General features: G+C 40.7%; 1 protein-coding gene across 8 annotated transcripts in view; it reads left to right on the top strand.

The window, feature by feature from the left end:
* Positions 1–3,186: 3,186 nt before the first annotated feature.
* The window catches only part of HERC1 (HECT and RLD domain containing E3 ubiquitin protein ligase family member 1), a 93,892-nt gene continuing 69,546 nt past the window's right edge, over positions 3,187–27,532 (top strand). For all 8 annotated transcript variants that reach the window (XM_042876219.1, XM_042876220.1, XM_042876225.1 and 5 more), the window contains exons 1-8: positions 3,187–3,273; positions 19,946–20,901; positions 22,323–22,418; positions 22,713–22,907; positions 24,028–24,339; positions 24,990–25,086; positions 26,562–26,705; positions 26,922–27,049. In XM_042876219.1, coding sequence (XP_042732153.1) covers positions 19,972–20,901; positions 22,323–22,418; positions 22,713–22,907; positions 24,028–24,339; positions 24,990–25,086; positions 26,562–26,705; positions 26,922–27,049 — 1,902 coding nt within the window. In that variant the 5' untranslated portion in view covers positions 3,187–3,273; positions 19,946–19,971. The remainder of the gene's footprint in view (positions 3,274–19,945; positions 20,902–22,322; positions 22,419–22,712; positions 22,908–24,027; positions 24,340–24,989; positions 25,087–26,561; positions 26,706–26,921; positions 27,050–27,532) is intronic.

Consider the following 27,532-nt stretch of genomic DNA (forward strand, 5'->3'; position numbering starts at 1 on the left):
TGATGTGTCCTAAAGAGTTTCGGGAACCTTTTCAATTTCCTAAGGATACAAATGCTATATAATCTCAGTTGAGGTAGCAGATATCTAGTGGCAACCATAGGCAAAGCCAAGGAGAACATAGAGCTTGTTACCCTTATTTTATATCCTTATTTTTAGACTATGGGTCCTGTTGGCTTCAGCTGGGTTCTCAGGAATTTTGAAAATGCCTGCCTGCTTACTGCAGGATGAGGAGGCCTAATCAACCTCCTTGTATCATTTGCCATCCTGGGATTTCTGTGGGTCAGAGAAATCTGAGTGCCAGCTGGCTGGAAGTGCAGGCAGTATCTCAGGCGGTGTTTCAGTGGGTGGGTGCTAAAAGAGCCCTCCTGAATTCCCAGAGACACTGTGTAAGTCACTTCTAGATGCTGTTTGAGCCTTTTAAAATATTTTAATCATTTCACAGTGTCACTGTGCTTACTGCTGTTGCTTTTAAATTGGGTATTAAAACTTTTTGGCAGGTGGGGAGTGGGCAGTGAGGAAGTTGTATGCAGCCCTCCTTAAAGGTGAGGCAATGCTTACAATCCTAAAGAACATAACTTAAATCCAAGGTGGTACTTGATCAGCCTGCCCATCTGTTTCTCTCTCTAGCCATAGACTATAACATATTTGTGATTTTGTATATTCACCAGCCTGAGTTGCACAGAAAAATAAAGCTTAGAAGTCTGCAGAGGTTTGTAGACTTTTCAGCACATAGTCTGCATCACAGAACACTTCAAATGATGGCAGGATTTACCTGAGTAGGGGAAATGCACTGAAATTTTAAGACATGCTCAACTTGTTGAATGAGTGAGTCATGTGGAAAAAGAGGGAGCGTTTTTACCAAAATAGACAGATTTTCCTAGATAATGCTTCTAGCAGAGGAACATCATGAATTGTTGTCAAGTGTTATTTCTGAGTTTGAGCCAGCCTAGGAGGCCCCAGATGTGAAACCTCTTCACAGGTACATCATGTCTACTGTAGGTATTTCCAAGCTCTATACTGATGTATTTGAACAGAGTTCTGCTAGCGCTCAGCTCTTGGGAAACACCTGGACATGTGGGGAGAAAATGCCATTAAAAAGTCCAGATGTCCTTGTCAGTGTGAAGTGAAATATCAAATACCATCACTGAAGAATTCGGAATAAGAAAATGTTGACTGGAAATAAACCACATCTTTTAAAGCAGTGAAACATGCTAGTTTATTTTAGTTTGAATGATGGCGTTGCTTTCAATGTTATTTTAATAGTTGCTATCTAGTAAAACTAGCTTTATATGAAATTGCAGTGGTCCTTGGGACATAGCGCTCCAGAGGATGAAACCTTTATCAATGTTAAACTGGAAATCCTTCATTTTTGTTGCTCCTCTTACTCCTCCCCTCTTTATTTGGCAGCGTGCTTTCTAAACAACAATGATCACAACACAGCAAATAGTTTTTCAAGGCATTTTAGAGAAGTAGATACTTAGAATACTTTCAGAGTATTCCTACACACTTGAATACATTCCGAAATGATAGGAAGATCAATTTGGAACACGTTGCTGTTAATTTGCTCCCTTGGTTCTCTTGTGTTCTCAGCACTTCAGGTCCCAACCTGGAGACTGGCTGCATCATGCCTCCACTGTAACTTTGTAGATTCCAACAAGGCTGAGCCTGTAGAAAAACAGACACATTTGCATATAGCCAAATTTCAAGACAACAGTCCTAGGCTCTCAATATTGTGAGATGGTTGAAGAGTTCTGTTAGAACATAACAAATGAACAAAAAACCAACAAAAAGCTCATGACATATGCACGATTTGAAAATGTTTTACACGTCTGCAAACCTAAGAAGCAACCTGAGTTCTGTACAGCACTTGGCTTATGATAGAGCCTGCAAGCCATAAAAACCTGCAGTTAATGATAAGGTTTGTGTCCATGCTGTGGTTCGTGTAAGCATGTGGGCGTGGGGCATGTTAGCATGTTGAAGAGCGCTGCTTAGTGTCTGCTTTCCTTCCACTTCTGTTGTGCAGAATGGCAGGTCTGCGTAGGGGTAGCTGAAGGACATTGCTGAGTGTAATGTATTTTGATGTATCTGATGAACTTATTTCTCACAAAGCATCCGTATTTTAAGTGTTTAAAGCGTGTTTTAAAATGTTCTGAGTTTACCCTGCTTCTGGTGATGTTTGCTCGCAAAAGTGGGCTTATCAGTTTGAAAATGCTGATTCATAGCAGAGACTGGCTATGGTTTTAACAGAAGATTAGCCTGTACGCTCACAGCTATAAAACTTAAGAAACTGCAGACTTCCTGAACAAAAATAGATTTTTCTCTACCAATTGGAGTGATACTGCACAGATAAGTTGCTAACAGAGGTGTTTTTTTTTTTTTTTAGCTTGGGTGGTTCAGACTGTATTTCCAAAGCAAGACATTTGCTTGCAGCTTTCTGCTGCAAATAATTATGAATCCTTAAGAAGCTTTTAAGGGGGAACAGAATAGGGGAACAACAGTCCACGAGTGTAATGTGTCAGCACATGCCTAGGGAAGAAAACTCAACAGCAAGCACGTAGCAGTGTTTCCTCTAATAATCTCTGGCATTCGTGAGACTGCATTTCTGGGTTTCTGGTAGTCTGTGGTGGACTTCTTACTTTTCTTTTGATCTCACGTGAACTTCTGCGCAGCAGCGTCTTGTAGCAGTGTTTGAAAGCTTAATTATGTGAGTGAAGAAATGATTGCTCTCGCTTGTTTGGAGTTTGACACCTACTGACTCCAGTTCCACTTGAGGACCTCTGACTCTCCGACTGGAAGAGCCGGCACACGATTGTCTCCTAACCCATCTCTGAGCTCTTGCAAGCTCCCACGCTCTGCCTGCCTTAGGCTCCTGTGCCCACACAGATGAACTGCTCCTCGTACAGAAGTTTCTCCATCGCTTCTCTTACCAGCTTTTCACCCCGCAGTGACACACGCTCGGCACCCCGGCCGCCCCTCGGCGCTGCCCGCCGCGCCCTCAGTTTTTCCCGCTCGGGGTCGCGCCGTCAGCAGGTGCCGAGCGGGCGGCGGGGAGCGGCCCCGCGCGCCGGGGCGGGGAGCGGCCGGCGTCTCGCGAGAGCCGCGCGCGGGCCCCGCGAGATCTCGGCGCCGCCTTCCCTCTCCCCGCCCGCGTCATGTTTTCTCTTTGACGAGCCGCTGCCGCAGAAAGGACGCGGCTCCCCGCGGGGGCTCGTCGCACTCCCCCGCCCCGCGGAAGACCCGGACCGCGCTCTGCCGCCTCCTCGCCGCTGTCCGGTGAGCGTTCGGCCGCGGGGCGCCGGGGGCGGGCGGCCCTGAGGGAGCGCGGCGCGGGGGGAGGGGGCTTCTCTCTTCAGCGCCGCTCCGCACCGGAACGCGCCGCCTCGCGGGGTGCGGCCGGGGGCGGCCGTCGCCTCACCGAGCCCCGGAGCCGTCGCGGGGAGCTCGGGGGGATGGAGGAGCTCGGGGTATTGAGGAGGCCGCGGCTCCGAGGGCTGGGCGGGGATGGGCGGCAGGTGGGGCCGGGCGGGTGGCACCGCACCGCGATGGGGAGCGCTGGGGACCTCCGTACATAGTGGGAAGGGGCCGGCAGGGCTCTCGCGCCCCTTCGGACCGCTCCGGACGGACAAACGCGCCTTCTGCTTTCACCGAGCTCCGTCCGGCCCCGCCGGCGCGGTTGCGGCGCGGGCTGCGCTCCTCCCCGCGGAGTTACGGCCATCCGCGGCTGCGGAGCTGCCGAAATTCCGGAGCGGCCTTCGGAGAGCCGCGCGTGGCCGCAGCTGTGCCGCATCTCCTGAGCGCACCGCCGGTCCGTCCTCGCCCTGTGCCGTACGTGCTGGCTCCTATTGGCAGCGCTGAAAAATCGCTCGTGTCCGAGGGCTGACATATTTTGCAGCCTAACGCGGTGTGCTGACGATTTTGTTTTTAAAACTGAATGCTTTGATTCGCTTGCAGTTGTTGAGCTGTTTTCTATGCGGCGGCTCTCCGTGTTTGTCAGGGGCAAAACCCCTTTGTTCATCTTTCCTTTGCAGGGTATGTGCATTCGTTGCCTCGGTGAACGCATCTTTGTGTTGCTTCAGAGCTGTGTGTCGCATCTCTGCTGCTTGGTTTTTCATAGGCTTCTTCCTTTGCAGTAGCTGGGATTATTTGATGTATGTACACACGGTGTACTGATGTTGATCAAGTTGGTAGCCTAGCTAAGTGTTCTGTTACTTTATAACAAAACCCAAAGCTCTAAGTTTACACGTTCTGAATTAACGCTGCTCTTTGGAGGTGCCATAGAAACCACGTCTTTTTCATTGCTTAGGAATGTGGGACTGCAGAGGATGTGGATCTCAGGATTGAGTCTCACATAATTATGGGAAAAATACAGTAGGCATTTACTCTGGAAAGGTAGGCTGTAAACCTGGTCAAACTCTTAGTGCTTCCCAGTATCTGAAGAGGAATCTGTTGATTTAGTGTGGAAGATTAAAAGCTGTACAATGTTAGAATGCCATGGGACAGATGAAGGGCATGGCCAGTCTGTATTGTTACACACAGTAGTTGTCTTTCCTTTAGAATGAAGCATCAAGGCTCCTTCTCTCCAACTATAAACAAACCTGTGCCTGGTTGAGACTTCCCTCTCTGCTCATACATGATACGTTTAAACAAGAACGTATATCTTGTTCATTGCCTTAATATTAAGGGTTCCCATGTTTCTTTGCAGTTACTGAGAGGCCTGTCTAGTTGTTAATGAAGAATAATGAGGATATAAAGTCTTTTGGCTTACTTTTGGTGGACAGTTGGTTTCTTTAAATTTCGTTTAGTCCTTGGCTGAACAATAGCTTACTGGTGAAAGCTTTTCCTTCTCTTATTCCATAACTGAAATAAATGGATATAAGTTAATTAGGAAGGGCTTTTAAGTGGCCTTAAAAAGTCATTTCAGATGGGTAATTGGTTTTAAAAAAAAAATCAACAGTGCAGTCATGGCTTGCATGGTTTAAAGTGTCAGTGATAGCTGGAGTGGTGTTACAGATGGGATGAACTCTATGTGAAATTAGTCGTGATACACGAGGTGCTAAAATTAAAGGAATATACATTTGAGTACTTTTTTTACGGTTCACTTTCAGTATCCTTCTTTTTCTTGCAGTTTCTCATGTAGCTTTTATGAGATTGTGGGGTAGAAGAATGCTTTTATCCCTCTTTACTTAAAAGGGGTGGAGGTGTAAGGATCGTATGGATTTCCAGAAGAACTTGGTAGAGCACATTTGAGTTGTGATCACAGGTTGTTATGAAGCCATTATCCGCTCAATAAAACAGAAACAGACCTCATTCAGATACTGTAGTGATGCTCAGTCTTCTGTTTATTTGACTCGATATCTTCACAAATATATTTTGGTTACATACAGGGTGTATTTGTATCTTGCTGGTTTAACTTCCTGTTGCCGGAGTAATCATACAAACACAAGCAACACAGTGCTCAGCATTTGCTTTCTGGTGATTATTTCTCAGAAGGGCTCAAACCCCGATATTGCTGGCAGGTTTTGTTCTCTTCTGTCTTCACAGTGGTGACATTCATCATAAAATATTCAAATGCAGGAGGTGTTTTCTCCTTCAAAACAGCTAAACCTCATAAAATGAGACTCCTTTCCAAGGGCAGCTGAAGAAGCTGCAGATGCTTATTTTGCGGCACAGTAACTTCACGGTCACCCATGTAATTTCCAAGGAGAAAAAAGAGCCTGGAACCCAGGCTGTGGAATTTGCCAGCTAACAGCAAGTATAATTGTGGCCTGGGAACTGGCCAGGTATATTCCCTGGCCTTGACTGCCTGTTGAGATTGACCTGATGACATCAAGCTGATTGGGACTGCATTCGGGTGGCTAAAGCAATTGTGTTCTCTGCTGGGAGCTGGAATTAATTTGCTGCGTAGAGAACAGCCTGCAGTTAGAGTCTTCATTACTGGTGATAACTTACAATATATGTATATATATACATTTTCTCTTGCTTTCAGTGAGGTTTAACGTGGAGATGTTATCCTCAAACATTTCCCTACAAATGCACAAATTTATATAGCACAACTTTATTTTTGAGTACTAGTTGTGCTCTGAGTCAAGAAATGGAAATACTAATGCAAAGAATAACTTACTTGTTTGCATTTAAGTTCCAGTCTTGCTTTTGAGTACATTTTCTTGCTCTTTAATATTGAAGTAAATGGGTTCCATTGTACTTAGGTTGCTCTGAAAGCTGTGCCTTTTATTTATTTTCAGGGAAATATGGGAACTACAACAGATTCAAAGAGCTCGATAACACTACTAGATGATTTCAATTTAAAGTATTGCAGACAGTGTAGAACTGAAATAAATGTGTTTATGCTGTTTTGGTTTTTAATCTAAGTGATTAGATTGAGACTATTGATGGAAGGGCCGGAGCACCTCTCCTATGAAGAAGGCCAGCTCACTCAGCCTTTGTTTAGCTTGGAGAAGAGAAAGCTCTGGGGGGACCTCGTGGCTTTCCAGTCCTTGAAGGAAGCTTATATGCAGAAGGGAACTGACTTTTTGCATGGTCTGGTATTGGTAGGACGAAGGCTTGGAACTAAAAGAGGGAAAGTTCAGGTTAGATGTTAGTTTCCAATTTATTACTCAGAGGGTGGTGAGGCAGTGGCACAGGCTGCCCCGTCCCTGGAGGCATTCAAGTCCAGGTTAGATGGGGCCCTGCTCTGGTGGGTGTCAGCCCTATCTGTGACAAGGAGTTGGAGCTCAGGATCCAACCTGGATTTTTAAGGTCCCTTCCAATCTAAGCCATTTTATGATCGTACTTTGGCTGGGCACTAGAACAGGCTCTGTGGGGCAGTGGTCATTGCTGGAGTATAAGGAGCTTTTGGATAACACTCTCAGACATAAGGTTTGAATTTTGGATGGGCCTGTGGGGAGCCAAGAGTTGGACTTCATCATCTTTATGGGTTCCTTCCAACTCAGGGTATTCTGTGATCAGCCGTGCAGTTTTGTCAGTGATGAACAAGAGCCTGCATGTCACACTTAAACATCCGCGTCAGCAGAGATGACCCACTGTCAGCAACCACTGCTGAAAGGCATCACCCACGGTGTCACTTGCTCACATCCACTGTTTGGTCTCTGTAAGTACTCAGCACGTGTGGATGAATGTCAATGGATGCCATTTTTTCCCCATGGAGGAATTCAATTCCACCCCTTTGTTTCACCTGCTCTTCCATGTCAGACAGCATTTTGTCACAGTTCCCCTCTCACATGGCAACAAAATGGAGTAGAATGCTGGGCAGAAGGGTCAACCTTTACTGCCATACCACCAGTGTAACAAAATAGGAGGCATCACTTTTTGAGCAGTCCTCATATTACAAAATAGAATAACAAGATATAGTTCACTGTTTTCCACCAATAAAAATTAATCACAAACTTGATAAGGAGTTGATCAAATAATTCAGGTCGTAAGTAACCTGTGGGGATCATACAGTCTGCCTCTGTGCCTTAGATCAGGGACAAGTTATAAGGGGTCTGTAGAGGGTTTTCTCTATTCCTTGAATGCTTCCAAGGATGGGGCGTCCGCAGCTTTTGTGGGCAGCCTGTTACAGTGCCTCACCACCTTCTCAGAAAGGAATGTGTTCCTTGTGTCTAATCTAAACCTCTCTCTTTTACTTTACTCCTTGTTTTATTGCATACAGGCAATGGTGTTTTGCTCACACCAAAATTACTGTAATCTGGTGTACGAAAGAATACTCCTAAAATGGTCTTCTTGGCCAGTATATTTAGTCTGATTTCACTGTTAATGACAGGTAGGAGGTGAATGGGAATCTACACAGTCATGGGAGCAAAAGGAGAAAATGGTAAGCTAGAAAATGCTGACACTGCAGACAAATTACTACATAGGAATAGAGAAGTGAAACTAAACACGCAATAAATGCCCCGAGGTAGGGAAAAAAAAAAAAGGGAGAGATGGTAGATAATAGGAGATGGACAGTAGAACAAGGCAAAAAAAAAAACAACAAGTGTCTTACAAATCTGGAGCAGCAATACAGCAAGGACCTAAAGACCTAAATGAGAAAGAGCAAGTATGGGTAGTCATTGAAGCAAATTGTTCTTCACAGCATCCGCTGTCTTTCCTCCTTTCTTATGGTCACTTCATGCTCGAAAGTTGGAAACCAAATTACTGATATTGTAATTCAGGTTACTTCTGCAACAAACCTGTCCTATTCAAACAGTAAAGCAAAGGTGGCTCCATGATGTGTAACAGCTAAGCTGTGCTGAGGTTTTGGTGGTATTTTTTCAGCTTTAGTCTTTCCTCCTAGGAGATTTTCAGTTGTTCTAAGGCTAATTATTCCTTTACCGTCAGACTGCTATTGAAACCAATATAATCCTGTGCTTCTAGCTGGTCAGTCCAAATAACGTGTGTGAGACAAATGGAAAGAGGACAAACTTAAAGATAAGTGTATGAGAAATTAAAGCTATGTGCTTTTTTTCCCCCTCTTTATAAATAAAATCTAATCAACGGGGTCCTTGAATGTCTTACTAAATCCCTGGATGCTGTAAATGCACTAATGCAAAAGGGAGAGAAAAAAATGTTGTTAATATTTGGCAGAGATGCTTATAGAAATCAGTTTATTTCTTCAGAGACATAGCAGTATATTAAAACAAAAGCTGAGAAAGTAACAGAGAATCCATAGAATCATCAAAAGTGGTTAGTAAAAAAGAAGAGCTGAGAAGCAGACATCTCCATTCATGTCTAGAATACAGTGCAATGGTTTGAGGAAGAGAGGACTGGGAAAGTGCTGAAGACCACGGTGAGATGTTACAGCTGCCACTCTTCCAATTGTGGCTCTTCCAAGCAAAAGGAAGTTTTCATGTGAGTCAGCCTGCCAGACTGCTCCCAAGAAACTTGAGGTGAATTGTTTTTCCAGCTTCTGCCTACATCTCCTTCATAAAGAAGAATTTTCTGGTAAAGTGTTCTTACAACCTCTTAACCTAAAGCAAAAAGCAAATAATAGTTATTTTATTTCTTTTGCAGACCCTGAAAAGAGATGACAGTTGTATCACAGCATAACTGATACTCCTTGAGGAGAAATTTCCTAGGTAGTTCATTTTGCTGAAGTCTGACTCCAAGTCTGTGTGCCTTGCATGCTCTCCCCAAAAAACTGACGACCCCAAAACAATAATAATAACAACAACAGTAACAACAACAACATTTCAAAGTTACAAATGAAGATTTGTTTCTCCATAGGAACTATGGCTGGGCTGGATGGGGCTTTAGGCAGCTGGTCCAAACAGAGGTGTCCCTGCCTGCAGCAAACACTGGAACTAGATAATCTTTAAGGAGCCTTCCAACCCAAACCGTTCTGTGGTTCTGAAATACTGAGCAAATGACTAGGCATCACTGTGTTCTGTTAGCGTTAGCTTTAAGTGTCGCTGTTTGCCCTGGCCATGAGCAATGTGGAGGATATTCTAAATGTTGTGTTGTTTGTAGGTTTTACATCGTTGGCCTATGGGAAGACTTGGGTGAACTCTGTCCTTATGGTGTTTGTGAGGGATCTGCAGGTTGTTCATGAAGTGTCTCTGGCTGTTGTCTGCTTAATGGTATGTAAGAAAGTGCTGGTCCTGGAGCTGTGTAATGCCACTGATTCATGCTTCTGACTGTTTCAGTGGTTTGAGAGAATCCAGGTGTGGTGGTCCATCAAGTGAAACAGCTCTGAAACGCTCCTAGAGGGTAACTCAGCATCCCTGGTAATAGTGATAGTTGTAGTTATGGCCTGATAAGCAGAAGTCTTCAGAAGTTCCTGCAGCTGTCTGCAAACACCACCAGATGAAATTGGCCTGTGTTAATGTCACTGCTGCCCCCTGAATTGATGGATTGGGAAATATCTAATAGCTGTAGTGGTTTAGAATTCCAAAAAGCACATTGCATTATTGATGGTTTTTTGTCTAGGTTGTTTCAGAACTGGAAAAACTGGGAGCTTCAAGGGAAGGTCAGCACTCATTAGGATTTGTAAGAGTTGCGTTGATTTAGTTAAATTCATGCTGCTTTTTGAATGCAAGTGCACACATGTCTGGGAGTGATTCCTGCTTGAAGTTGTACGTTTAGTTAATTTCTTAAGGTAGGATTTTAATTAATTTTGTGTATATGTTTCTAAATAAACCTTGTAAGAAAAGGTATGTAAGTGTTGTTTGGAGCACTGCTATCTGCTGCTAAGTCAGATGGGATTAAAGCAATAAAATACAAATAATACTGTACGTAAATCACTCTGAAAGTAATGCCTCCTTTGTATTTCCATGGGACCGACAGCAGACACGAAGAATTGTTCGATACAGCAAATTCTCAGCTGCAGTACATCATTATGTCCATATGAACAGTCATGTAGGAATAGAGGAAGTAGGAGGAGGGAAGTTGGTGGCAGTGGTTAGAGGTATGCACTGCTTCTGCTGACACTACAGGGGAGAAATAACCACATTGTTTGATGTCTCATAGTCTTGATGGAATATTGAACTGATAATTAAAAAGACTTAGATAACGACTTGGGTTTTGTGGTAAGAATGTTATGTTTATTTCAGTTAATGGAATGGTTTATAGGGATTCTAAGTGCTCGTGCTACAAACTAATCTGCTCCAAGTTTGAAGGGATTCCACTTCTGCAGTGGAGTTGTATTGTCATCACAGTGAGGCAGGAAATAGAAGCATGTTGTATATATTTTTTTTCAGTCATATTTAGAAGAATTGATATGTTCCAGACCTGTAATCAGGTGTGTACACAGAACTTCTGCCTTCTCGATGTTATTTCTACAATAACATTGGAGAAGAGGTGTTTTTTAACAACACGTAAATCTCTTACCATTGAATAGTCCGTGTGCCAGGGAATGACCTGAGTTACTCTCCTGATGAGCTGGTAGAATTACCTGATTATTTTGATTGTGAAATCCTTCCTGAGCTTTGTGTAGAGCACACAACAGCTTGATTTTTCCAGGCCATCCGCAGGAATTATTTCTCACTGTTACAAACACAGGTTGCACTTCTCTTACCAGCATGGAAAATGGTGGTACGCCCTGGCTGCCATCTGTTTAAGTACTGAATGTTCTAATCCTTCTCAGAAACCACCCAGGTGTCACAGTGCTCAAAGGACCTGTAGCACAGTTTCCTCTAGGAGCTCTCACATTGAAAACAGGGAATGAAATTGTGAACTGGAGAAAGATTGAGTCAGTGAACACGTGCTGCAGAGCGCCATCCTTCAGATAGATACAGCTCTGCCTACCTGTTAAAGCTCTGCTTTTTTTTGTGCTCCGTTTAGAAATAACTTTCCCTGTCCACTGGGAAAGGCACTGTGTTGTTACAGCAAGGCAGTGAAGAGCTCAGGCATGTGGGTGTCATGGCCACTTCTTTGCACGTCCTTTAGTTTTGATATTTGCTGCTTTTGATTCAACTGCGCAGACTTCCAGCTTCTTGTCTTACAAGCTTTTGTAATTAGGCTCCCATAAAATTAAGTTAAATGTTGTCAGCATCTTACAGAGATTGCTGAAATTGCTAATTGCAGAAAGGGGAGCGAGCACTTCTGAAACTTGTGATCTTCAGGAGGTTTGAAACCTTCCAGGTACAGGTGGGCTTTCAAGAGCTTTGCGGACAATCAAGGCTCTCAGCTGCTTCTGAGTTGTTGTGAGAGTCCGAGCACTTCGTTTCTGCCAGAGTAACTGTGCTTTGTTCCTACTGCAGTCAGCCTGAGTTCACAACAGATAGTTGGTAATATTTGAGTGCATCGAATTCAGGCCGTGCTGGTATCTCCTGTGTGCCTGCTGCTGTCAGCGGCTTCAGAAGATGTCTTTTCTTTGTACTGAACGAAGATGCTGCATCTTAATTTCTACATACTAATTCTCAGACTGTGGTTGGTCGGGTGGCATTTAGTCTTTCCAGAATGTAGAGGCTTGTGGTTTGTAGTTAAATTTTTTTTCATTAGCCTTCTAATGCATCTTTTCCCTTCTCCACTCTATTTGCTATGGGGTATTATGACTTGCTCCTTCATAAACACTAAAATAATTTCCTAGTTGAGCTTATCTTGCAGTTGCTGGGGGGTAGGCTGTTGAAACTGGTTTTGATTGCTTTATACGTAATGCATTATTTATGCAGAAAATGAATAATAATACATTCTGCTTAGTAGACACTGCAAAAAGAAACCTAATTAGCTGAAGTAGAATTTGGATAGAATGTTGAATTTCTTTCTCCTGTTCAAAAGGTGCTCAAGTCCTTTTATGAGTGCTAAAATCATTTTCTCTGCAGCAGCACTGCACTAAGTTACTGTTGAATCATTGCTTCCCAGAAGATAGGAGTCTTGTATTTCTCTGGCTAACATGCCATGATTTTCCTGAGCAGAAGAATATGGTGTTTTGCACATCTTCAAGCAAGAAGCTTTTCTTTTTTGCATGCATTCATAATACTAGGAGTTTGTGATGGCGACCAGATCTTTAAACCTGCCTTCAGTTATATGTCTTACTGTGAGGTACTTGTGGAAATGAGGTTGACCTTACAAGCTTTAATGTTTCTGGTATTTTTGATTGGCCAAGAAAAATTTGCAGAAGCTCTTAAAATCTGATTGGAATTTTGAAGGAACTACAACAAAAATGTTTGGGCTCTGATTTGTGTTTGAATGCAGGCTTGCAGAAGTGCAGTCAGGTGTGCTTACTGGGACGTCTTACTACTAGGAAATGATAAGAGAAAGGTAATGGAGGGATAGACTTTGAGCTGTAGAAACCGTTGAAGCTTGTGACTGTGTAAGCTGAAGAACCATTCTGCAGGTTTGGAAATCTCTATGGGCTGTGACAAGTGGTATGTAAAGACAGTGTCCAACTGTATGCCCATGGCTCACCGTGTGCATTTGACTACGCTTCATGTAAGGGTAGTATTGCTCTTTATCCCTGTCTTATGGTGCCTGTTTGTTTGGTCCTTGCACACAGGGAGAGGAAGGCACTGAGCTGTGCGGTGATAATTGAGCGTGAAGCATACGCAGACATCAGTCACTGTGTTTGAAGATGTGGTTCCATTTCTGAGTTGGCTGTGTATAATTTCAGTTTTCCTTTTAGTGGTCTGGGCGGCAGTTTATACCTTCTTTTGGATATCTGTAGGCTTCTGTTGTGATGAAAATTCATGATAGAGTACCAGTAGCTACTTGCATTTGGCAGTGAGGTTGAAGCACTGTGTTGGAGATCATAATTGAAGAAGAAAATCAAAACCCCTGTAATTAATTGCTCCATGCATGTGGGTGGTTCCTATCCATTGGTAAGCTGAACGTGCTTGCCACAGAGTGGAAAAGCTGATGGGCTCTTTGCTTCTTACACCAGTCAGATCTTGCCTGCCACTTATTTATGCTCGTTTGTAAAACTTTATTTGAAAATGAAAAACAAAACACAGCAAAAACCCACCACACTTCTTGCTTCAGCTCTCATCTCTTCTTGCAGGAAATTGGTCATCTCCTTGGAGATGCCTAGAGCTCCTTACCTTCCTTTTCCTCCCTGAAAAAGGAGCTAAGTGTAATCACTTTGTGTTGCTTCTGTCCCATCTCCGCCTTTCCTTAGTTTAACACATTAATCTTTCTCTTGGAAACACAACACTTTCTTAGTAATCTTTTTAAGGGAGCTTCCTGCTGACTTGTATTAGCTAGGATGAACTTGCTCAGCTGTGTGGAGGCTGTTCTTTGAAGACAAATTCAAGTGTCCCCTATAATTTCTGAGTTGAAATGGAAAACTGAGACTGCAGAAATTCCTTTGGAGAAGTTGTGTATGTGCTCTGTCCGAGGGCCTTTCAGCTTTGCCCTTCAGCCCCACAGTGAATTAGTGTCATCCTCCCCACCCCATTTCTGTATTGAAATGAAGGGATATTTACTGGGTTGTTTTTGCAGATTCCCAAGTCCTTTGACTGTGTTGAAGTTGAGATTGTCTATTATTAAAGAGTTTTAGGTTTTCTTTGCCTTTAGTACGTAGTTCTTTGTATTTGTGGTTGATCAAAGCTGTCCCACTTACCTCAGAGTGAGAAGACGTAAGACCTGCTTGGTTTCCAGAAGCTGTAATAAAAACCTGAAAAAGAGATTTTTAGAGATCTGACAGTCCTTACAGCCAGCCAAATACTTTTATGAAAGCTTTTAATTATTTGTGGGTTTTTTTTCTCTCATTCTGGTAATTCAGGAGGTAGTGGTACTTTTGCTACAAAATTTACTCTTTCGTCTCATTTTAACTTTTTTTTTTGGTATGGCACTTTATGCAGACAAGTATTCAAAATCAGATTTGACATCCTATCCCCTGTAGTGTATTTCATTTGGTTGTTGACTTGGCATTTTGAAACAGTTACACTTTGGAAACACTTTGGAAAGAAAGAGGTGTTATACAGCATTTCCTTATGCTTCAGAAGAATATACATGGGACGCTTATAGAGTGCACTATAAATTCTGGAAAACAATACCAACAAAACCAAACATGTTTTTATGTCTGTAGTGAAATGCCTGTTGTGTTTGATCTGCTGGTGAATGTTCCCTCTGGGTACTGTTCATACCTCGGGGCGGTTGGTGGCATAGGGGTGTATATCTAAAATAAGCTGGGATTCATTGCAAAGTCGAGTTTCGCTTTCCGAGTGTTTAAATTGCCGCAGTGATGAGGAGAAGAAACAAACTGTATTTATGGCTTATCACTTTGCAGTGCATTTCCGTTCAGTTTATGCACATGTCCACATCTGGTGCCTTTTTGTCATTTCTTATTGCAGATGGAAGGATGGTCCTTTTTTCTTTAGGAAATGCGGTCTGTGCTCTTAGTGATAGGAAATGTATTCTTTATAGAAAGCAAATTTGTTGAAACTTTTGTTGTTCTTAATGATTGCCTGCAACAAGCCTTTCGCATTTTAACCTATGTGAATTATTAGTTAATTAGGGATGCTTAGATGAATGAACGCATCAGAGATGGCTGATTGCAGGCTGAATTAATTCCTGTGTAAGGAAAAGAGACCCTTCAGTGACGCTGGTATTTCCATTTCAGCTCTCTAGGTGGCTAACATGTCATTTTCTTTTCTCCCCAGAAATGCGATGCCTTTCTTTTATATTTTAGCTCAGAAGGGAAGACCTTAAGTTTATTAATTATTATTAGCACTTATTCTGTCTTGCTGTCAAACACGTGCAGGCTCATGGCTTTGTGCTTGTTTTTTTCCTAGATGGAGCACTGTCTAAAAGAGAAACTCAATTACCATGTTAGTAAACAGATTAACAAAAATATGTGAGAAAAGGAGAAATTACATTAATTATAAACTTTCATTCTCTGAGTTCTTGGTGGTGTGGAAATGTATGCCAGCCATTTAATTATAATTTCATAATATTCAAAGTTCCTATTAACTTGATTTAATTGGGTTTGAAATGCTGCCTTTTATCTTGCTTTTATGCTTACTAATTATTGCAAGTGGTCAAAGCTTCATCCTAAGTGTAAAATTTGAGTGGTAGTAGCATGTGGCAGTTCCTATATTTGGTTTTAGTTAATGCCTAGTTTATATAGAATCAAAGAATGGCTTAAGTTTAAAGGGACCTTAGAGATCATCTTCCAGTCCTTCTGGCAATCCAGTCCATCAGGTTGCCCAAAGCCCATCCACCTTGAACACCTCCAGGGCTGGGGCATCCACAGCTTCCTTGGGAGCCTGTGCCAGTTCCTCACCACCCTCTGAGTTTTGCTTTCTGATGATGACTAATCTGATTTTCATTGCTGATGACTAATCTGAATCTACCCTCTTTTGGTTTGAAGCTGTTATCCCTTGTTCTATCACTACAACTTCCCAGCTCTCCCGTAGGCCTCTGCAGGCACTGGCAGGCCACTCAGGTCCCCCAGAGCTTTCTCTTCTCCAGGCTGAACAGCCCCAGCTCCCTCAGCCTCTCATCTCAGGAGAAGTTCTCCAGCCCTCTCACATCCTCATGGCCCCTTTGTGCACCGTCCAACAATTCCATGTCCTCCTTGTGCTGGGGGGCTCAGTGCTCCAGGTTGGGGGTTTTACGAGATGTGATGGGGCAAGCTGTTCGTGTGGAAGATGTGAACATCAATATGTTGGTCAGTGATTTGAGAGGAGGTTAACTTTTTTTTCAGCTTGCTGAAAGGGGTATTTTCTATTTGAAATCTCTCTCAAACACACACACACAAAAAGCAATGTACTGAAATGCAGATGAGATGTTCTTGAGAATTGCTTGTTGCAATTCCAGATGTATCTTTTGGTCTCACCTAGAAGAAACACCCAGGAAGTTTTGGCAACTGTGAATTAAGAGCATTTTATGTGTTCCAGTGTTTGAATACCCAAATGAAGCTCTATGATGTAGAACTGTTTTTGTTTGTACTGCTGCTGATGAAAGACAAGTACTTCCTTTCTCCACTTCTTGCCTCGTATCTCTGACTTCTTTTGTGGCCAGGCAGCCGCTTGTTTGAAAAGCTGTCATCATCTTATTTAGGAGGTTGGTAGTACTGCATGCTGCCCTGCACTGTGGCATTGATGCCTCCCACACCGTTAGCTGCTCATGTAGTCATCAGTAGTAGAGCATTTGTGTGCCTGTTCACATGGTCTTTCAAAGACAGAAGTTTTCTTTTTGCCTGCACTAAGAAGCAGATATAAACCTTACATGTGTAGTCCCCGGGTGTGAGCTGGAGAAAATAAACCCTACCAATAAGCTGTGCCAGCCCTTGTTACTAACTACAGTGATATGTAATTACTGCACTTCCATGTCAGCTGCAAGAGAGAGAGCTTACATTCATATTCAGAGAGCATTTTCAGAATGCATCAAGTCAGTTCTCTGCTGTCAGTACCTCTGGCTATCTGTCACCTGTTATTTCCAAGATGAACCAAATACTGTTTTCAAGATGGACCAGCGTCTTTTGGAAGTTGCAGTAGGACAGCAGGTTACTACTACCAATAGCTAAAATTCCAGCTTCAGCCTTCATTTTCAGAGAAAATTCAGTACTCAGGAAAAAGAGCAGTATTTGCGCTTTTGAGTTATGTGAACACGTTTTGGAATTTCAGAATGAAGACTGGCTGCTAAACGTGATGCAAAGCAAATGTCGGAGTTGATTCAGGGAACTCCTTGCATAGCTAAGTTGCTCTGTAACGCATTGCACTAGGAGCATTACAGCTGTAGTAGGCACATCCTCTCACTAGATGGCAGAGGGTTTTCCCCCATCCACCTAAAACCTAGTTATAAATAAGGTATCAAGTAGGGTTCAGGCTGCCAAAGAGCGCAAATCTCTCCTTAATTCAGAATATTATGTTATTTTTTGTTGAAATTTCAACATGTTAGAGCTTAGGTGTAGTAAGTGCTGCTGTGATGCAAACCTTGTGTGTTTTCCATAGGGCAGCACTTGCACACTGTGCAAACACTGGTCTCTGCAGCAGCTTGTGCTTGGTACCAGTGGCATTTGGGTGTGGGTTTGGTTAACATCATACTTAGTTCATTTGTGATTGTTTCAAACCCATTTGCCTGTGGTCTCCCTTTGTAATATACTTAGCCATTCCCCTTCCTTTCTTCCCTATGCCGTATTTATAGACCAGGTTTCTCCTTGTTTTTGTAGGTTTGTTTTTTTCTTTTTAATTAGCTATGCTAAGAAACCAGAATCCTGCTCTTCTCTTCAGTTAGGTTCTATGCAAAGGTGGGCTAGAGGAATAATCTTGGTGTGTTCCAGTGTCAGCCTTTATTGCATTCAAGATCTCAGTGAGAGAAATGATTTCCATGAATTTCAATTAATTAGCATTTTTAAAAGTTGTGTAACAATGTTTCCCTTACCCGAACCTTGTCTAATCATTCTAGAATTGCTCATTAATTCTGCTCAGATGTGTATTTGATCTCTATCATGACTCATAATCCCTTTGTGAGTCACTTCATTCTTCCAGTTTTTGGGTCTCCCAGTGGTAGGTTCTCTACTTGCATAAGAAATTTTTATTTTATAATTATATAAGCTTTCATGTCTTGCTATTAAATTCCAAGCTTGCAATCTTATTTCTTCTCATTGGCATGCTTTTCTCTCTCATGTGTGCAGTGATAGAAGAGCCTTTGCACTTCATATTGTCGTTATTTTAACAACTCACTGATTAAAATATTGAGCTGTAGGTTTCAAGATAATGATGTCTGCTAAACATGACTAGTTGCTAACTGGATGATTTTTTTCCACCAAATTTTGTCTTTTCCACATTATTTGTTCAACATCATACAGTTTCTCAATAAATTTACACAACCTTAATGTTTAGGAGTAGCTTATTACAGTGTTGTTTGTCTAATGAATGCTATATGCCTTTATGAGCAATGTGTTTTAAGGGCTTACACTTTCACTTTGGATACCAGGGCTGTTTACTGTGGCTGAGCACTGGGAGGCTACAAGGTGATGTGCACACTGAGCTGCCCTCCTGCCTGTGCCAACACCTATGGCATGCCTTCCCCAGAGAAGGGCTGTGTTCAGAATATAACCTGCTTTTCCAACACAATGTGATCAAAGGGAGTTTTTGCCAAGTTTAGTTTGAAGGTTGATAAACTCAGATGAAATTTCAGTAAAGTCTGAAGTTCTGTAATTTGCTGAAGTGTATTTTTTCTATTTGATCATTTATTTTAGGATATGAATTTTATAACAGCGAACAAAAAAATGCAGACCCTTCTAACTAATTGTTAAGCTTGTGAATGGGTGGATACCAAAGCATTTGAGTTTCACATATGGGTTTTGTAACAAAAGTTTGGCCATTAATGTAGAACTCAGTTCCTCCTGTGTCACTCAAGGGATCAGGCAACATGAAAGACAACAGAGGTTTAACGACTGCTGCTAGCTAAAAAAAGCTTTGTGGCATGAAGCAGAGGATTGCATTTTAACCACAGGGTTTCCAGAAATCTTGTAGAAATTTCATTCAAATTTTTAATTGAGTTTGGAGCCACATGAGTGTATTATTTGTTTTGCTTTCTTTCCCATAAAATTGCCAGTAAAAAAAAAATCTCTTATATTCATTGATATCTTTGATTTGAAAGAATGACAAAAGCTGTCAAGTTGGTTTGGCAACAAGCTTGAGCTGCCCTGGTGAGGCAGTGTGCACTTCTGAGTTTTCCTTTTATCTGCATACTGTTAGTGATTCCTTTGTTAAAATCTGTAGTAAAAGTTTTGAATACTGTTGAAGTCATAGATGATGAAATGCTTTAATGTAAGAGAATACGTAATATTCAATAGAGTAAATTCATTTGGAATAGTAATGTATATTTGGCTCTGAAGATCTTATTCATGGAATGAATAGGAGTTACTCAGTGGCCCACCCTGACGTAACTTACGTGCACCTGCCCTGGTTTCCATTCAATATTTTGACATTGATTTTAAGATACCTACCTTAAGAAAGGAGAGAGAATGACTTGTGGCTGCAGGAGTTAATAAGCTTTGTAAGGTTGAATGTTTTGTTAATGGCCTAAATTAGTAGCCTTATTTATTGTCACATGAAGCTTTTCAGCGGTACTCTGTTCACTCGTGTACAGTTTGAAGTGATCTTGTGCACTTTTTTGAAGTTGTTATCTTTAGTTTTGCCATCTGAAAAGAGAAGATTCATTTTTTTTCAAGTAGTATTAAAGTGTACTTTCACTGAATGTAGCAGAATTAAATTTACTTTGTGTGAACTTTTATGCATATCAATTCAGATTATGTACATACACTCTGCAGTTCTTACAGCATGCTAAGGCAGTTGCACGTCCATGTACTTGTTTAAAATGAAGGTCAGAATTAATCTGCAAAATGTCTTTTTATACTACCCTTATGCTACTGGGATTGGATCTGAATGCCAGATTCGTGTACACTTATATGGGTAAAATGGTGGAACTTTGATAAAATTGGGAATTAAAGTTTTGCTGCTTGCTTTGCTGAAGAACTGATAGAGTTTGGTCTACTGTGAATAGTAAATTCAGTAGATACTATTGCGCATCTGCTTACTTGTTTTTTTTTCATCTTTAGGACTAATGGCAAAAGAATAAACCAACATGGCAGCTATGGTCCCACCCGTGAAGCTGAAATGGCTTGAACATCTGAACAGCTCTTGGATCACAGAAGACAGTGAATCTATTGCAACGAGGGAGGGAGTTTCTATCTTATATGCTAAGTTAGTTAGCAATAAAGAAGTAGTGCCATTGCCTCAGCAGGTTCTGTGCCTCAAAGGACCTCAGCTACCAGATTTTGAGCGGGAATCTCTAAGTAGCGATGAACAGGACCACTATTTGGATGCCCTTCTTAGCAGCCAGCTGGCACTGGCTAAGATGGTATGCTCAGACTCTCCGTTTGCTGGAGCGCTTCGAAAACGTCTCCTTGTATTGCAGCGAGTCTTCTATGCACTTTCTAATAAGTATCATGATAAGGGTAAGGTGAAGCAACAGCAGCATTCGCCGGAAAGCAGTTCTGGATCAACTGACGTGCATTCTGTCAGTGAACGTCCCAGGTCGAGTACGGATGCGCTCATAGAAATGGGCGTTCGGACTGGGTTAAGCTTGTTGTTTGCACTGCTGAGACAAAGTTGGATGATGCCAGCATCGGGCCCTGGCCTCAGTCTTTGCAATGATGTTATCCATACTGCAATAGAAGTCGTGAGTTCTTTACCACCTTTATCTTTAGCAAACGAAAGCAAGATTCCACCAATGGGGCTGGACTGTTTATCGCAAGTGACGACATTTCTTAAGGGAGTAACAATTCCAAACTCTGGGGCAGACACTTTAGGTCGTAGATTAGCTTCTGAATTGCTTCTTGGCTTGGCTGCCCAGCGAGGTTCCCTGCGATACCTTCTTGAGTGGATAGAAATGGCATTAAATGCTTCAGCTGTAGTGAACACCATGGAGAAAACCAAGTTGCTACAAAGTCCGGAAGGAATGATCAGCTTTGATTGCTTTATGAGTATATTAATGCAGATGCGACGATCTTTGGTAGGTATACCAGCTTTGAGTTTTCTATGTAGCAAATGTAGATGCATTCTTCACTTTAAATACAGTTGCTCAGCACTGAATACTATGTATGGTAGTTGTTAGCTTTAATGTGCAAAAAAAAAAAGTAACAACGCCCTAAGAAAATGGACTGAGTTGTTTGTAAGTAAGGCACACTGATAGCTTTGTCTTTTGAATGATTACTTCTGATCCTGAGCGAATGTTCTTTTTAAAACTTTGACATTATTGCCTAACATGCAGTCAGAAGCTGTAGTATGCTTCTGCCTTGTGTGCTCAGACTGTAACAAGGAAGGACTTTTTCTCCAAAACAGTGATTTCCTTCTCTCCCCTCAGATTTGTAGTGCTTAGTAATGAACATTAATCTAAAACATTTAAGATTTTAAAGAAGTGGGAAATTCAACTTTTAGAGTGCTGATGATGGAGAATGCGTAAGTTGTTATAAAATCAGGTGCTTTGCACAGATTATTGAAATCCAATTGGAAAGCAATACAAAAAAATTCTGGGCACACAGTAATGCAAGTTAGAAATAATACTTTTTTGTTTCACTTTATGTTCAGATTTGTGAGAAGGAGTGGAGCTATTTGTAGTTTTACTACTGCTGAATATTTTAATGAAAGACTTCTGTGAAATTCTAGATTGGACCAATTCCTTAAAGTACTTACTCCCATTAAAATTAAATATAATCTATTTTCTTCTCACGTTAGCCAGTAGCAGATTATCTCCTTATCTCCTTCCACAAGGTCTGTTATCACTAACGTTCTAAAGAAAGTAGATTTTCTGCTGTGTTAGGTAGGTTTCATTCTTTTGACTGAAGTGACATTCTTTTGACTGAAGAAAGACATTTAGCATCTGTACAGCAGCAGCGAAGGAGTCTTGTGTGCAGATCACAAACTCATTGCATGCTGTGTGCCTATGCCTACGTATGGCCTGTGTGCCTTCTGTGTGATGGAAAGAAGGGAGCGAGCTGCCAGATCAAATTATTTATTCAGTTCAGTATTTTCCCAGCCTAATGGATGGTAGCAGGATCTACATTGGATTAAATGTCCCGATGAACAACTTCAGCTGTTGTTTTTGTGTGGTTCTTTTTTCACTGGATATAAAGTTATAGACCAAAATGTAAAAAGAAGAGTAGTAATGATTAGTAATTTATGATTTAACTAGACAAACACGAATGAAATGTGTTTTAGAACAAATTGGTATCAGGATAAATTAACTGTAAACCCAGATATTTTTGCAAAAACAGCAAAAATAAGAATGTTTAGCTAATGTTGGCATATTTTTGTTTCCCTGGAATGCATGCAGATAACATAGGTACTCTAAGAACAAATCACTGCTGTATTTTGTATAGTTGCACCGTTGCTCTATGGAAATATTTTTCTCACAGTAATGTTTAAAAATTGCAGGGATCATCTGCTGATCGAAGTCAATGGAGAGAGCCAACTAGAACATCTGATGGCTTATGTTCTCTTTACGAGGCAGCTCTATGTTTATTTGAAGAGGTATGTCATGAAATGAAGCTTGAATTTAAGGAAATTATACATTACATCTGGCTGTTGTGTGCATGTGTATGGCACAGAATCTGCTGAGTTATCCTGGAATGGAAAAGGTGGGCAAGGAAAGGGTGAAAAGCAAGAATGCAGAGAAACAAAGTTATTTGAACGCATTAACAACGTATGGTGATAACTTGTGTTTTAGGCAGTGCCATAGTGAGAGGGAATTTAACTTGCATCAGTCATTACTGCTGTAGGAAAATAAATGAAAATACTGCTGTGTAATAGATCTCTTTTGAATAGGTTTGTCGCATGGCATCAGACTATTCAAGAACATGTGCCAGCCCTGACAGCATTCAAACGGGTGATGCTCCCATTGTTTCTGAAACCTGTGAAGTTTACGTTTGGGGTAGCAACAGCAGCCATCAACTGGTGGAAGGAACTCAGGAGAAAATACTGCAACCCAAGCTTGCTCCAAGTTTTTCCGATGCACAGACGGTGGGTGATATCTATAGCATTATATAATGTATATAATGAAGCTCAGCAGCTTCATAGTTGTAGTACAAAACTGGAAAACACTGCTTTATTGCCAAGTGTGCTGATGGTTGGAATGAGGGAATGATTCTCAGAACGAATTACACATCTCACTTTACTGAAGGTATTTCACTACTTTTATTGTTGCCTGGAAAAAGGATTTTTTTTTTTAATGTTACAAATGGATTGATACCACGTAACAAGAGTGACTGAATTATCTAGCTTCCAATGAAATGCATTTGTAGAGAGGAATTTGCTTGCCTGTAGGTTTTTTTTTTTTTTCTCATTGTTTAAAAGATACCTTAAATACTCAATTGTCTTTTCAACTGGTGTTTTTCACATCAAGTGTGTCTAGTTTAAAAGTCCAAACAGGGCTAGCTGCTGGCACAGAAGCCTTAATTAGCTTTCTGAAAATCAATATGCAGTATGCTCTTTCTGCTCTCAGTAACAGATTCTGCAGTTGCAGCTTAGCACTTCTAGTGATGCGTGACACAGGATAGTTTGCTTTTCTGTTGCTTTGTTGACTTAGCAGTGTTGACTTAAGTAAAAGCATTTTGGGGGATCTCTAGACAATTTAGGTATGTTTTCTGAAATTGTTTTCATGGACTTTACTTGCACAGTTTTATGCCAGTTAAATGCAGGACCAGGCATCATAAAGCAAACTTGTGCATTTAAAAAAGCTGCTTAAACAGAACACTGATACACAGAAGGGAAATGACTTACTTTTGTCTTTTTAATCTTAAGAAAATATACCTTCAAAACTGTCAAATACCATTCATGACTTCGAAAGATCTGAAAGCAGCCTGAGTTCTATAGTCTGTAAAAGAGATGCAATTAAACAAGATGACTTAATGACTATTTTACATCCTTTACGTAAAGAAAAGGATTTCCTTATAAAATATTTTCAGTTATTTTGATTTTATTGCTTGCTGAACTCCACAAATTCTTCTTGTTTTTTTTACGTTGCTCTACAGGAAAGAGATATAGAAAGAAAAATGACATCCTGTTTGAGAATACATACTTTTTGACCTACAGATGAATGGTTTATTTTATCTGAATGCTGTTTTATCCTTTCTGTTTATAGATTGAAGCTGGACAGTATTGCACTTTTGTAATTTCTACGGATGGCTCTGTCAGAGCCTGTGGTAAAGGCAGCTATGGGAGACTAGGGCTGGGTGATTCCAATAACCAGTCCACTTTGAAAAAACTGACTTTTGAGCCTCATAGATCCATTAAAAAAGTGTCATCTTCAAAAGGATCTGATGGGCACACTCTAGCGTTCACAACGGAAGGGGAAGTCTTCAGCTGGGGTGATGGTGACTATGGAAAACTGGGACACGGAAACAGTTCAACTCAGAAATATCCCAAACTTATTCAAGGCCCACTGCAAGGAAAGGTATGACTTTGATAGAAGCACGCCTCTTTTTGGTCTGCTCGGTTAAGATATCGTGTAATATTTGAAATATGTAAGATCTTAGGATTCTGTGTTTTATTTAAGTTTTCTTTGAAGTCGTATCTGTTTCAGCAAAGCACTGAAATGTGTTGATTGCCTTTGTGCACGTGATTACCAACAGTGCCACTGTTGAAAACTTTCTCACATTCTTAAATCTTGTGTGCGTGTTTGTGCTGAACTGCAGCGACATTCCAGAAGAACAGTTTTTGGTAGCTGTAGCATCATGACAATCTCATATGCAAATTTTTAGTGGTTTCAGTTGTGTTGTCCTGCAAGGCCTTCATTTGCCTTTCTGTCCATGTTTTGGCCAATGTTTTTAACATCTGCTTTTGCTTCTCTCTGCTGCTGTTGTGGTTATGTTAAATTTGCTTGAAAAATAAGTCATGACTACTTTATAGACAATCTTGTCTGTATTGTTTTCTGCTTATAAAGTGCTAAGTGATAAAGCTAGTGAAGATAAATTTAAATGTGTACTTGCTCTACATAAGTGAAGAGGCAGAGGTACACTTATTCCTTCCTAGAATAGACTTGCTTAAGCTTTCAAAATTCTTATACAAATTGTATGAAAACATTTTTTTTTGTACATAACGTAGGTTGTTGTATGTGTGTCAGCTGGATACAGACATAGTGCTGCTGTTACAGAAGATGGAGAGCTGTATACATGGGGAGAAGGAGACTTTGGGAGATTAGGTAATTCTAAAATACCATGAAGTGCTTTTGGGAGAATTCCTGCATCTAGTAATGATACTATACGTGTGTTTCCCCTTTTTTCTTATTATCCCATCTAAATACACTTGTAAATAGACATGTGAGCGTGTGTGTACATAGGCAAAAATCAACGCAGATAATTTCATAAGTCTTCTGTTATTCTTTTTCCAGGAAAAGTTGCCTTTCATTTATAAGACTGTACATCACAGTTGTTGCCCCTTAAGTGTGTAGAGTAGACATGTAAAATAAACCAGAATTCTAGATGGACGTAGCCTAGTGATAGTAGAATGGTTTTTTGGACAGTGTTGAATAACTGGTAGAAGATATCAAGTCTTCAATTATAATGTGATGCCAATAAGGAAAACTGACATTCTGTTTAATGAAATGACTTTGTCATTTTATCTTAATACACTTAACTTTATCATTTCAGTTAAATTTAACTTCTTAATATCTCTAATTTATTTTTTTTCAAGTTCGCTTTTGTCTATTTCATTATCTTTGCTATGCAGCTTGCATGGCTGGTATGAAACCACCCTTCTCAAACAGGTTGTTTTAAACCAGATGATTTTGCTCAGAAAATTGCTTTCAAGGGGAGTTTTAGATCCTTTCTGTTCTCTTTGGTTTGAATGTCATGATCTCCTATTGGAGAGGTAAAAGCAAGTAGCTGTGTTGGGGACAAAAGATGGAGGGGATGTTGTTTTACAGTGTAGTCTGTCACAGATTTTCAGGGGAAACAGAAGAAGTTCTGAGCCTTTCCCTGCTTTTAGGAAAAGGACATTAGGTTAGAGGGGAAAAAGTCTCACTGAGTTTTAGCTTAATGTGCTTTTTTACATTCTTAATGTAGTTTGAATTATGCAGTGATGGGTTCCAGTGCACAGCTAAGAAGTACCATTCAGTAAAGTCATAGAAACCTGTTCACATTCTATCTCTTAGGGATACCATGCAGTATCTCTTAAAGTAGGTGGTGCTGTAGTATATTAGGCTTTTGCAGAAAAGATGATCTAAGGCTATCCACTGATTTCATTTGTGCAGTGTATATGCAGAAGAAAGAATCTGCCATCATTTTAGATTCCTTATTCTGTTCAGGCCACTTGCTGCCAGTGTTAGGAAGTATAACTACCCAATCACTAATGTTACACTAGTTATTCTAGTATAGAATATACTAGTATATTCTAGTATAACTAGGCAGTTATACTAGTAATTCTTTTTATTTTTTCAAAGTAGGTAGAAAGTAGTTCTGTTATTAGTGGTATTATAAAAGTGAAAAGGTATTATAAAAACGGTATTATAAAAGTGAAATGTTTGTTAACCTAACTGCAGATCTCTTTCCAAAAAGTGGGCAAAAATTGTCTTCTGTGATGACTACAGTTTACATGGCTTTTGCAAAACTTTGCTGGGATTACAGACCAGAATAGGAATTTTCACAAAAAGAAAGTGATTTTTTCTGCTTTCTTCAGGTCACGGTGACAGCAACAGCCGCAACATTCCGACTTTAGTGAAAGATATTAGCAATGTAGGAGAGGTTTCCTGTGGCAGTTCACACACGATAGCTCTGTCCAAAGATGGCAGAACAGTATGGTCATTTGGAGGAGGAGATAATGGTAGGTATAAGTACACCATAATAAATACTTATTTCCTAAAGTCTGCCATTATTGTATTTGAAAGAGAACACATTTTATGAAAACTGTTATATGTGTTAATTTTAAAAATGTACCCTGACGTTTTGGAAATCTGAAAGTAATTTTTTTTTGGTACTTCCAGTTGTCACCATTTATATATTGAAAATATTTTCCACCTGTAATTTTTCCTTTTTTTAGGCAAACTTGGTCACGGTGATACAAATAGAGTATATAAACCTAAAGTTATAGAAGCCTTGCAAGGAATGTTTATTCGAAAAGTTTGTGCTGGGAGCCAGTCTTCACTTGCCTTAACATCAACAGGACAGGTTGGTGCAAATAGATTTCACTCAAACAATGGCACTTGGTATTTCACAAGACAGATTGGGTTTATTTCAGCATTTGTTATTTTGGCTGTTTAGAAAACATACAGCTAGTTCACGAATGCTGGTGTACGGCTGTACAGCTCCTGATGTGAGTCTGGCTAAAAGTACTGAGATTCTAAGAGGCTAGAGTTATTCAGAATGTTCTGCAGAGTCAAGCAAAAGTACACATTCCAAGAGTCTTTGTTAGCCACAGCAAGTAATTATTTTAGATCAAGAAATGTAACTGGTACAAGACCAAGTGAGATTCAGGAAACAAAAAGCAGTGAAATGATTTTAATTTTTAATGCATTAACCACCTGAGGTAATGAAATAATGTAATAGTATCTTAAAATGTGTATTTAAAAATACACGTTAACTGTTTCATTTCTAATCCATAAAATTACAAGAGAGTCTGGAAATAAATGTTAGGTAGTAAATGGGGTCCTG

Source organism: Lagopus leucura, unplaced genomic scaffold, assembly GCF_019238085.1.
Source record: "Lagopus leucura isolate 7727_CA_CO unplaced genomic scaffold, USGS_WTPT01 Super-Scaffold_100015, whole genome shotgun sequence".
Lineage (NCBI taxonomy): Eukaryota > Metazoa > Chordata > Aves > Galliformes > Phasianidae > Lagopus > Lagopus leucura.